This window comes from Ornithodoros turicata, chromosome 4 (genome assembly GCF_037126465.1).
Source record: "Ornithodoros turicata isolate Travis chromosome 4, ASM3712646v1, whole genome shotgun sequence".
NCBI lineage: Eukaryota > Metazoa > Arthropoda > Arachnida > Ixodida > Argasidae > Ornithodoros > Ornithodoros turicata.
Window position 1 is genome coordinate 44,929,775 of NC_088204.1, and position 12,765 is coordinate 44,942,539.

Below are 12,765 nucleotides of genomic sequence, written 5' to 3' on the forward strand. Positions count from 1 at the left end.
TGGGCCGGCTATAAGCTCCGCTATCAGAAGGTAGAAAAGGAGCCCCTTGAGATGCGTGCTCTGTAAGGATACTTGTGCAACAAACATTCTTTAGTTGTGAGTGAAGCAAAGTGTTGTCTGTTTTCTTCATGTCCTTGTCATAGCGTGCTGCCGTTAAGGTTCACAGTTCACACCATCTACCTAGGTATGCACAGTTCTCGTTCTTAGGTATTGGATGGACATGGTTTGAGCTTGATACATGCTTTTGCAGTCCCAACTGCAGGTGCAACACTAATCTTAGGTTGAGTGAAACTTCATTTTAATGAAGTCAAGGGGACCAGGGGAAAATCTGATATAAAATTGGAATATTCAGTGAAAGGGAAAGCACTAGAAACAGTGACAATAGCATTGGAAGCATTAAAACAAGCATCCAAGATAGCAAACAGACTTTGCTGATGAGCACCTTAGTATCTGCCCTGAAGGATTCCAGTGGCTCGTAGTTTACACTAAACTGAGTTGGCTGCCAGTGTGCTTAGAATAATCATGTTCAAAATGTGCATATTTTGTTAGTGACAGTATGAAACTTGGAATAAAGTGATAATTTGCGATATGCAGTTTTGTTATAGAGAGGCAATACTATACTTTGTAACTTCAGCACATTGCCCTTGTCTAACTAAAGTTTGTGTCATGGAATCTTTTGTATCTCTTTCAGAGAATACTCACGAGCGCTTATGAGGCTTACAAGGGTGATATGCGGCATTGGGGATCCACTTGTTGCAGCATATGCTCGATGCTATCTCTGTCGTGTAAGTGTACTTATACCAAGTGGCTGACTTAAGTAGGAATCTTATGCCCCCGAAGTTGTACAAGTAGTAGTGTGATTTTTAGTAATGAAGATCTCTGTAGCCTATTCATTGACTTTATTATATATGTACCGTGCTGGACAAAAGTTTCTGAAACAGGTTCCGTCGCATTCCTTCCTCAGAGTGACACATAGCAGTGAATGGTACCATACGGACTTGCAAACAGGTGACTGTGTTACCTAGGCGCCTGTTTGTAAGTCCGTGTGGTCCCATTCACTGCTTGCGTGTCACTCTGAGGAAAGAATGCACTGGAGCATGTTCCGTAAACTTTTGTCCAGCACTGTACAAGGGCTTATATGGTGCAGTCTGTTTGTAGTAGTCTTGCATACACTATAAGATGTTAATTCCCCTTTGACTTTCTCCAGTCTGAAATGGCACATAGCCTTGACATTCACTTTGCCAATATTTATTAAATGCATCACCTTCCCTCGAACCAAAATGAGCTCCGACGCTAAGGCTAATTGCAACAATTAATTTAGAGCCTAGTCTTCACATGCCCTCAAGTGACATTTAGAGTGCACAAACCTGTAGGAATAATGATAGCATGTGTGTTCCCAGCTCAAAATTGGGGCCCAAGCATCAAAATATAAACAGACAAAGAAAATAGTCTGAAATGTTTCATTCCCCTTCATGCTTTAATTCATTGTATGCATATAATGATGGGTTATTTTGACAAAACCAGAGTAGAGAAAATAGGTCTTATGATTAGAGGTGAGTGTGGGTAGACCCGCGATTACTCACACATACCCGCACAGTTTGGTGATTTGCAGACAGACTGCAGATAGACATTCAATGTCACTGTGGGTTGTGGATAAAGTGCAAGTGTTCCTGCAATGCATCCGTGGGTAATGCAGTAAACGCTGCAGCTCCCACACCCACTAAACTAACCTTTTCAAGGGGGAGGGGGATCTATTTACATATTTGGCATGACAAGTCAGCCAGAAAAGGATGGCTTGCTATTCCTTACTAAAAAAAGAAGAAAAAAATAATATGCCTTAGTTTACAATCAAGCTCTGAGGGCAGTCGAAGTCGGTCACCGAGTTGATGTGGTGTCTCCGATATTCTGCTGTTCCACCCACGATCTCTGAGGCTGCTTATGAAGGGCTAAGAAGGCTGATATCCCACAGGTAGTTGAGAAAACGTTTTTGGCATTTCAATGCAAACCATTGGGTGTCGCAAACCATCTCCAGTGGGTTCCAGCCCATTGTGGTGTCGTGGGGAACGAGCAGGCCGACAGCGCCGCAGAAGCAGCACTCTCGTCTCGGAACCGGACCCGTATTGTTCTGCTCAGAGGAGACCGCCGTTCAATTCTGCGACGTCTAGTGACACCCCGGGCTTCCCGCCAACGGACAACCGACATTCTTCCCCCCTCTATGTTGAACAGAGTTGATCCCACGCTCGCTTTCCGCATGCCACGAAACACATCTCGTCAGGATGCTGCATTAATCCACCGCATGCGCCTCGATGTGGCCTTTACAGCTCAGTGGCGTTACCGCTTGAGACAAATTGATTCTCCCACTTGCTGCCACTGTGGTGCTCTTGAGGATCTGGAGCACATTCTTCTTCATTGCCCTCACTACGAACCTTCCCGAACCACACTCTCACTCTCTCAGAGTCTCTTCGTCAGCTGGACTCTCGCCCTTTCTCCCTACCGAAATTGCTTGGTCCCTGGCCCAATCCAGCCCAGCAACGCTCTGCGCTCAAAGCTCTTCTGACATTTCTGGACACCATCGGACTTCGATCGTTATTGTAAAGGGGCTCGTTATTTTATTCCCCCCATTCCACCAAGCACTGGGGTAGAGTATCGCCTGTTGCGATGAAACTCCCCACTCTCCAAGGCCGAAAATAAAGTTGTTGTTGTTCGTTTTTTGCAACCTAACTTCTTTCAGTCGTGTACTGTATTTTGGCAGTTTCCCCAATTTTCATGGAGAAAAATACCTGGAAAACTACATTTTTTTCCACATATTTCGTGGTCATTTGACCTTTCACCTGTGGCTTTCACCTAAATAGTTGACAATTGACATGGAGCATTAAATGATACGTTATGATGGTGATTTAATGTATATGAGATAAGAATCCCTATCACGTCTGTCACGTGTGGACATGAACCCAGTTTCTAGAATATATAGTTTAATGTTGTCAAAATTGTGACCAGAAACGTTAAAGTGTTTGGTGACTGCTTTGGGGAGTTTGTTGGACGTGTCAGTTCTCTGTCTGGTAAGGCGGTTGTTCATTTGTTGACCGGTTTCACCAATGTATTAGAGCAGTCATAGAGCAGTCGCCACATTCAATGCAGCATATGACATTGGAGCTTGTGCGTTTTAATGCATGGTTAACGGAGTGGGTATAATTGCTCGCAATGCTTTTGATTGAGTTAGCGTGTTGAACGTGCTTGCATGTTTTGCAGCGCAGAAGGTTGCAGGGGTGTGTTCCTTGTTTTTTTGCAGGGGCTAGGTGTTTTGCACACCGGTATGTCATCTGTATTGGATGTGTGAATGTATTGCTAAGTCGGTCACTGCTTTGGAGGAGGGGCTTGTGTTTCCATAGAATGGCTTTGATATTTGGAAGTGCATTGGAATATCTTGTGATGAAGCTTATCTGGCAACGCATCAGGATCTCTTCGGTGTTCCAGAACCCTGTTTCGATTGAGTGTGAGTGCCTTGCGACGGAATTCGGACGGAGGGAGTCTTTGTAGTCCCTTCGGGCAAGTGTGCTTCAGAGTTCGTCAAGCTTCTCAGCATAATCTGTGTTGTTTGAACAAATTCTGCGCAGTCTTACACTCTGCCCATTAGGAATTCCAACGTTACAGTTGTGCAGGTGGCGACTCTTAAAGTGAAGGTATTGTTGTTTGTCAGTTGGCTTTTGGAGGTGTGGTGTGTCTTGTACATAGGATGGCAGTATTGTCGGAATCTGGTTTAAATAGTGGTCCAGGAATTTCGAGAGTCTTTTTGTTGGTTTTGTTGTTATTAGATACAATTGGCCTGCCGAGGATGTCAGCCATATATGTAGAGCTCATTGGCGTGTACCTTGTGGATTTTGGGCAGTAAATAGAAACGACCTGTGCCAGTGTTTGATGGAGTGAGGTATTTGAGATCATCACGTGTGGTGAGCTTTCGTTGATGGAGGTCCTGTATGGTATGGGTTATAAGCTCAGTGTACTTCTTCATTGGGTCGTGACCCAGTTTGAGGTAGTGCTGCGTATTACTGAGTTGCCCATGAACCTGAGAATTATATTTATCCGTGGGCCAGACGACGATACTCTCACCCTTAGCTGCGGGCTTGATAATGATATCATCTCTGTCAGGTAGCGCTTTGATGATGTCATGCTGTGTTTTAGTGAGGTTGTGGCCACGCGAGCTTGGGGAAATACCGCAAAGAATGTTGTTGCTTATTTGTTTAATATAGAGGTCTAGTGCGGGTTCTCGGCTGTGATTTTGGTGTCCCGGTTGACGGTAGTCAGAGGTCGTTGTTTTCTTGTGTTGTATCAGCGAAGAATTCTCGAAGGCATAGTCATCTCGCAAAGTCTGATATGCCTTTAAGGATTTCGTATTCATTAACAGAACGGAGTGAAGGGCAGAATGTTAGCCTCCTAGAGAGGACTTGTAGTTCGTCGCCGGATAGTGAGCGTGATAATATCTATTACAGTGCTAGCGTCAGCGTTGCTCATAGCAAATTAACAATACAAGTGAAAGGAATATTTTTGGAGCACCTATGAAATTCAATATAAACTGTTAATTTTTGCTGTAAGAAAGTACTGAAAATATAAATAATGAAAAGAAACAAAAAAAAACATGGTCCTTTGCTAAAGTATTTCAAGTCTTTAAAGATGGTGTCTGGACGAAAAACGCAGTTGAACAGAAGGTGCTATTGGAACAGTGGGTGCCTGAAATACATGTAACCAAAATATTCCATTTTGAAACAGTCTGAAACATTAGAAAACGAATTTTATCTGATTTGCATCCAGCGGTGCGCTCCCGGCGGAATTCAGGCAACAGTGTGTGGACCGACGTCACTGCAGCCAGGTATGAACACAGGCTGTCAGTCACAAAATGCAGTCTTCTGACTCGCAATTTGCAGCCAAACAATCTCTAGAAGCATCTGTGTTCATGCTTTTGGTGGTATCGGATTGCAGCCAGCCTGGTGACACAGTCAGCTGAGGGATTGGGAGTCTTGCTGGCAATGCAAATTATGTCCACTTGACCAGAAATTGACCACTTGTGTAACGACTCAAGTAATTACATATCACTATTGGAACTAGCAACATGTCTTCCAAACTTTACAATTTCAGGTTCCTCGTTGACACCACCTATAAATACTCGTAAAGGAATATGCTAACAAACTGTGGTTGACCACTTGTTTAACGACTCAAGTAATTATATATCACTATTGGAACTAGCAACACGCCTTCCTTTTCCTGTGCCTTTGGGTATATTGAAATAAAAAATGTGCTTTCTTTCTCTCTCCTCTCTCTTTCTCCCTCCTCCTCTTCAAGGTTGGAATGTCAGTTGCTCCTCAGGTTCGTGAACATGTTCTTGAAAACTTCTGGGATTTCTTGCTTACTTATCCCCAGGTATGTTGAAATAAGTTTCTCTGATATACATCTGCACAAACATTTAAGTTTTATTGAAGGCTGCCTTTGCCTTGCATATCTGTGAGCAGATTCAACGGCCACTCGTACAAACCACCCTTGCGCAGCAGCACATGAACATGGCCACCTACTTAACACTGTACTGTCCTGCTTTGGACTGGGTTCTTCAGTGTGGTTCATACAGAGCACCTGAGAGCATTCTAACTCAAGTACTTGCAAAGTGTAAATTACAGTGTCATAGGTAAGTACATACAAATATGTGGTCCTGTGGTAGTCTGTGTCAACCGGGATCTTCTCCTGTATTTAGGTAAATATATTAAAATATTGTATCACCTCCATCATTCCGCAGTGGCCTTCTCCTCAACTCTATTATGACTGCATTCAAGCCAGAGTTCATTGCACGTCGGGCACTGGAGTTTGTGACCATTATGAAAGACTGTGATGATTCTGCCTTTCCTAAAGTCTGTATTATTCTGAATTGCATTGAGAAAGACAAAAAGTAATATCACTTTTACTTGTAGCACATCTTGTTCCGTACCCTGGGGTTGTGCCTGATTGTGTCTGATCCACCAGAGGACCATAAGCTGCAAGTGCTGAATGAAGTCTGGAAAATAGTTTCAAAACTTCGATGTCCTGTGGTAAGGACCAACCAGCTTCTGAACACCATTTCCTTACATGCGGGCAGAATTATTGATCCATTGATTATGTGAGAAGTGTTGTAGCTTTCCCTTGCTATCTTTTGTGGTGTTACATCTATCATATTTTTATTTATTTTGCTACTCTTTGATAGCCACATCATAGCTTATTCATAATGCATTAAAGCTAAAACTACATTATCCACTCTGCGTTACGAGGAACGAGCTTGCTACCACTTGGAAACATTTTTTCACAACCGCTGTCATTTTCACTCTCTTATACACAATATGTGTCAATGGCCTATGCCTTTGACATTTGCATTCGTTACATTGTCCTAGAGAAACGTCACCACTAGCAGAAGCCTTCCGTTCACTCTTCTTTGCTCTCTTTGACCCCTTCGTGCGCAGTTTCTTGCCAGTCTGAGGTCAGTCATGGAGTTGTGCTGACTGACAGTAGAGATGGCTGAGAAAGTCAATAGAGAAAGAGAAAGTATTGAGAAAGTCAATATGCAGGAGTCAGCTTATCGAATCTGTGTGAAAGCAATTTCAGGCTTCAAGCATAGGACAATGAGGCGCTTGACGTTCACGTGAGAAAGTTCCCAATGTATGATGTTCTGCAGGTTCTGAAGACAACTTTGTATGACATCCTAAGATGGCAGGTAATAAAGGGTGATCGCATTTCTTTCTTGGTAATAAACGGGCTTAATGAAATAGCACGCTTTGTGCATTTGATTCGTTTATCCAAAAAATTAGTTATCCAAAAATTTGTTAGTATTTGGGTGGCAAAGGGCAAGTACAGAGGCATCCAGATGATGATGATGTACCACAGTGTACTTGATAATTAGGAAGCCATCCCCGTTTCAACACACGCATTGAGTAGGGCCACGTTTTGATGCGCTCGTCACAAGTGTACACCTTTTGAAGCAGAATTTTTTTGCAACAAAGTAAGGGTCCAACATCTGGCCATATCCTGGCAAAATATATAAATAAAACCAAAGGAGTCCTTTTCAAGAAACTGTCGCACAAAAGACTCTGTTTTTTGTTTTCCCGAAAGATTCCCAACTTCTTGCTTGTCTCAGCAGACACCTGCAGATAGTATGTGCACAAGAGATATACCAAATAAAAGAGCATTAAGATCTGCGTAAACTGATGCCAAGCATAACCAAGCGACATGTGCAGCCAGAGAAATATGTAATATGTTAAAGTTGGAACAAGATTGCGTGCTGGAGCATGTTTTCCATTTTTGCTATCACAGAGCGTTGCACCTGTGCACTAGAATTTGCGTTTGGCCTGCTGGCCTGGGTGTATACTAAAGCATAAACAAATTTTGCAAGAATACCTTTTACAACTCGGGAGACATCGCATGCAAAATGGCAAAACTGAAGCTCTTGAATTAAGAAACAGATTTTGCCGAATTCTTGCACAAAACCTATTTGGTTGAAATCATTCGTTTTGCCGCTGTTTATCATCATATATGATGAGATTCTTAGTATAAAAAGTATAAAAATGCAATAGAAATCCAGGATATCGATGGGACCTGCCTGACTGATCTGTCGTGAAATTAGCCAGTTACCCTTTTTTAAGATATAGCTGGTTAAAGCTACAGTTACTACATTCAAGTAACTTAGTTACTTGATAGTTAATCCAAAAGCAAGTAACTTAGTTACTTTGCAGTCATTTTTAGAAAAGACAAATAAATGTAACGAAAAAAAAATGCAACTCTTGTACTGCCCAACCAGAGTTATACGGTTATACCGTGTGAAAACATTTCCTATGGGCCAGTCTAAGGCCATGGGAGTTAGTATAGGTCCATCCTGGCTGCATATGAGATGACAATATTTGTGGGATTCTGGCAAAAAAAGCATTTGGGAAAAACGGCAGGGCATTTAAATTCTCAACAACATGACATAGGAGAACCGATGCATGGAAAAAAATGCGATAACAGAGCCAGTTAGTTGGTTACTTTTATGGTTACTTTAACCAAAGGGGTAACCAGTTACAGTTAGGTTACTTTTGTAGAAAAATAGCTAGTTACAGTTGATCAATTGCTACCCATGTCTGGTGTAGTCACTGTGCATTCTCTAATGTGATACCTGTAGCTAAAAATAGTTTTTGAATCGTTGAAGCCCGGTCCTAAGCTGTGTTTTATGTCCTAGAGAATGTGACAGCTGAACCATAAAAGGTCCTTGAAAGAGCCTTTAATTTTTGTTCAAAAAATCAATGCGCACCATGAATAGAAAGAACAAAAGTAACTCACAGACAGCTGATTGTATCAATAAGGCCTGATTTCATGCTGAATTTCAAATTTAGCAATAGCACCAGTGGGAAAGGTATTTGACCCGATAAAATCACACCCTATACGGTAAATCTTGGTTATAACAAATTCGACTCTCATATGCAAGGTGTTTGTCATATCCGAAGCTTGTTATATGTGGTGATGTCAGGATGTCAGCTATGTCAAAACTGTGGACGTGCAACAATGTTACATGAAACTAGTCAGAGGTTGTTTTTATTGGATGTACCCTGTAGTGCCATAAGTCCACACCCAGGCTTCTTCATAATGCATTAGGGAAGCATTCAAAATAGTTCAGTGCAAACGTAAAAACCACACAGGGACACAGTTAGTCACACACAACCATGCAATACTGTTTGTTGGTGTGTGTCTGTGTCCCCTTAGGGGGGACGTGGCTTTCAAGACCAACTTTTTTATTTTTTGGAGGATCTTGATCAAAATTTATAGAAAGGTGAATTATGCATTCCTAATAATCATATTCAAATTTCAAAGTGATAGCTCCATTAGTTACTTGTTTATAAATTTTATTATCTTTCATACTTTACACATTTTGCAGAGTGCATGGAGAATCTAAAAATTGGGATAGAAAGCTGCTTTCACTTCTGTTTCATACCTAGGTGTGTGCTGCATGCAATGACATTCTTAGATTTTTTTATTCCCTGCTGAAAAATCTTTGGTTTGATTTTTTCACAACCTGTCTGCAAAACTTATATGCACACAACATATAAAATCATAAATTCTGTGCTTAGAAATCTGAGAAAATATGAATGTCATTGCATACTGTGCTGTTCTATGACTCTCTCAAAACAAACAGCACCAAAATCAATGCAGCGGTTGCTGAGCTATCAGCCCTGCAATCAGAGCAGGTAGGCTAAAAACATGTTTTGAGAAAATGAGTATTGAAGTTTGATGATGAATTTCTTACACTAAAAAGCCCCAGGGTCATAATCTTTTGTGTCCTTGCCCTCCTTTGACTTCTTTTCCCTCTCACTTGGTGGGCTTCCGCAGCCTTCCTCTGCGTCCCGGGTTTTATGCTGATTGAAGCACATAACTCTGTGTATGCTCGGACGTTCCCGCTGTTGAAGCGACATATGGCCTCACTCTCCGCTGTCTCCACTGCCACCAGTGAGGCATGCTCATCTTTAGACAGCAGTGACCAGATCACGGAGTGCAAACTTTCCGCCGTGTTTTGTGTCTTCTTCCCTCTGCATCGCTCAAGGAGCTGAGGGTCTGAGAGGCGCTGGTAGACAGGCAGGAGAGCAGCAGCAACATGCCTCGGCAGCTTGTACTTGTGACGTGGCTGCGACTCTCCTTCAGCATCTACTGCCCTGTGCCTCCACCAGCTCAGAGGTCCTGGCGGACAGAGTTCATGATGAGATTCTTCATCAGTAGATGTCACATGATAAAATGTAGCCATCACTGCCCTCTGCATATCCTCTACTTCAGAATTGTTCCTTAGGACCATCCCGTAGTAGGTTGTCAACTTCTTGATCAGGTCCTGTGTCAGGCCGCCCCTTCCTCCAAGGGGTTGCTCGTTTTTGCTCTTAGCTACAATTGAACGTAGCGCAGATCCCATTCTTTTCTGTACGTGATTGATGATACAGTCCTCTTTTGTCAAGGGGATAAAGCCGTAGGTCTGATCCTCACATAGGGCAAGGTGCGTGCGGCTATCACCATCGCACACTATGTTGGTGTAGTGTAGGTCGTTCTTAGACAGGGAACGTCTGAACATCACCAATGCTGCCTCAACTGCCATTCATCCTGAATTCACGTCAGTGTTCTTCTGGCAGCTGTGCTGTTCTTTCCATATGATGTATTCGTCGTCATCCTTCTTTGGTCCCAGTGTGCAGCCATGGCAGTAGTTGGACAGAACAACTGAATCAATGACGAGGCCCGAGTAGAATTCAATTATTGTGCCTACGCCAATGTGTGACGTGTGCCTGCGTGTCATCCATGTTCCGTCATAAACAACTGTGATATTTTTGTTGAATCCCGGGTCCATTTTCTTGTACGTTTCACGCACCGCACCTACAGCATCTGAAAACACGTTCTTCGCAGCTTCAGAAGCAGCTCCTTGAAAGGTCCCCTTCAAATGCTTTTGGAATGTCTTGTGGTGAAGTCCACGGTGCGATACATTCATAATGGACCTGAAGTCTGTCAATGCAGTCGACCCCTTGCCAATGCTTTTTATCGCCTGCATAGCCCTCATGTTCACCTTAAAGGTCCTTCTGCTCTCGGTCCTCGCTGATGACCACTGTTCAGCGATGCTACCACAATTCCCGCAGGTTACAGCAAGCTTCACCGCTAACGTGTGTCGTGTGCCTTGCACCAGTGTCACTCCAGGTTCCAAACACTTCTGGCACAGCATTTCCTTTACTAACTCATTCAATGCTGACAGTTGGCACATCAAGAACTCTTCGGCACCTGAGGTGCCTTCGGGTTCTTCACTTTAACCTCCCTCGTCGTACTCTATTGTTATCCAGTCGTCAACTGGCCGCCAATGCCATGTTGATGCTGATCGTTGTTTACAATCCAAGGAGAGAAGACACATGCGTGCTTCTTGCTTTGAAAGCCTTTCGTCCTTGAACTCTTTCGCTGTTTTCTTCATCGGGGCAGAGTGCATGCTCATGAGCTGGGCTCCACTGTCAGTGGAACCAGTTAAACCCAACATGTGTCTGAGGAGAGCACTGTTGGTACTTATATTGTTTCTTTTCTGGAATAAGTGCTCAAGTAGTTAAAGATGCAAATGTGTGCATTCCTGTGCAAATCCTGTGCAAATTCCTGCTACCGTGATCCTGCGCGTGATCCGTGATCCGCTGAATTGAAAAAAAGCTTGGATGTTGTGAGGTGGGTTTACAATGCCTTTCATCGTCTGACACCCATTCGTTCTATGCTATGTTTGTTTAAGTGCTAGCACATAACTACCAGGCCTTCTGCTGTAAACATTGCAAGACAAAAGAGAGACCTTCAGATTTCACTCCAGTCACTAAACCTTAATGTGGAGAGGTGGGCTAGTTGGTAAGATGACATGGTGATAAGCGAGCAGCACAGGAGGAGCTCAGACTAACAACTGAGTTTATTCGAAGACAGAAGGTAGAGGTACAAGGACAGGCGATTACCGTGACAACCCAGAAGGAGACGGATTAGCGCGACAACCGGAAGGCAAGGTGTGGTTGGCAAAGAAGACTGGCAATGTGAACGTGTGGAAAAAGTGTGACATAATCCACAGAGAAATTCAGGAACTGCGAAGAAAGTGTTGTGTTCCCATGTAGTGTGCTGCTGCGTACGTCGGCCAAACTTGTTGTGTGAACCAATGCCTTAAGGAGCACGCCTGCTCCCTTCAGTGTGGGCCTCTACTCCATCTAAAGTGCCATGTTACGGGCTGCGGCTCCTGTGTTCAGTTTCACGACACGTCTATCACAGATCACAATGGGAACACAAGATCTTAGAGATCTCCCTCATGTCTAACAAAGGAGGGGATTGCATTAGTCATGCCTCGATCGCTTTTTCCAATGATGAATTAGTGTTTCTAGGCCACCCTTCCGGTTGTCATGCTAATCTCCCTCCTTCCGGGGTGTCGCCTGACGTTGTACCTGTACCTTCTCTCATCCTGTGCTGTTCGTGTCCTTTTGCTCGCTTATTGCCGAGTTACTGAACCGAAATTCTTCCTGCCGAAGCTGCGGCACTTAACCACCCTTCCTGCAGGGGAAACCTCTTACTTGGCAACACTGAGCACGGCATGCGTGAAAAGTGTAGTTGGGTGCTACAACGTGATTGGTCACAACTCAAACCTAGAGAGATCACATGTCCATCACATGACATCTTCCGTGTGTTTATGCTCCAGGTATTGTGTGTTCGTGCTGACCAGGAGGAGAAATAATGGTGACGGACGCCCATTTGCAGTAAATCTTTTGTTTGTGGCGAGTCGTTTGTTGTGTCTGTTGGATATTTCCATAGGGCTAATACAAACTTGACGGTCATTCCAAACTTGTTCAGAATAGCCAAAAGTTTGTTTTCAGTGGGGCTGTTATAACCAACATTGACTGTATATGTAGCATGGTGTCCTGGTCCAGTACCTCCTAGGCCCTTCTTCAAATCCTAGACCCTTCCCTGCTTGCAGATATTTTCAGGCAGAACATCAGGGCAAAATGCAAGTGAGCTGGTTAAGTATGTGTGACATTACCCTGAGTCTGATGTGCAGAGGGACTAGACGTACAAAAAGCAGACAGGGCAAAGAGTAAATTATTCACATTCACACATTCATGGCAGGTTTCTTGATGTAAATTTTCATGTTAGTGCTACTTTTGCTTGCAGTAGGGTCACTCTGATCCCAAACACCTGCTGCCTCATAGCAGCTATCACGTCATATCTGTTAAGTATGGTATGATTAAATCCACACCTTCATCA

General features: G+C 43.4%; 2 protein-coding genes across 5 annotated transcripts in view; one reads left to right on the forward strand and one right to left on the reverse strand.

The window, feature by feature from the left end:
- The window catches only part of LOC135391477 (transmembrane protein 94-like), a 587,105-nt gene that overhangs the window by 232,825 nt on the left and 341,515 nt on the right, over window positions 1-12,765 (reverse strand). The gene's annotated exons all lie outside the window — the stretch shown is intronic.
- LOC135391472 (VPS35 endosomal protein-sorting factor-like) overlaps window positions 1-12,765 on the forward strand; it is a 140,569-nt gene that overhangs the window by 56,740 nt on the left and 71,064 nt on the right. For both annotated transcript variants that reach the window (XM_064621737.1, XM_064621736.1), the window contains exons 10-14: window positions 692-785; window positions 5,335-5,412; window positions 5,502-5,671; window positions 5,780-5,891; window positions 5,952-6,068. In XM_064621737.1, the coding sequence (XP_064477807.1) occupies window positions 692-785; window positions 5,335-5,412; window positions 5,502-5,671; window positions 5,780-5,891; window positions 5,952-6,068 (571 nt within the window). The remainder of the gene's footprint in view (window positions 1-691; window positions 786-5,334; window positions 5,413-5,501; window positions 5,672-5,779; window positions 5,892-5,951; window positions 6,069-12,765) is intronic.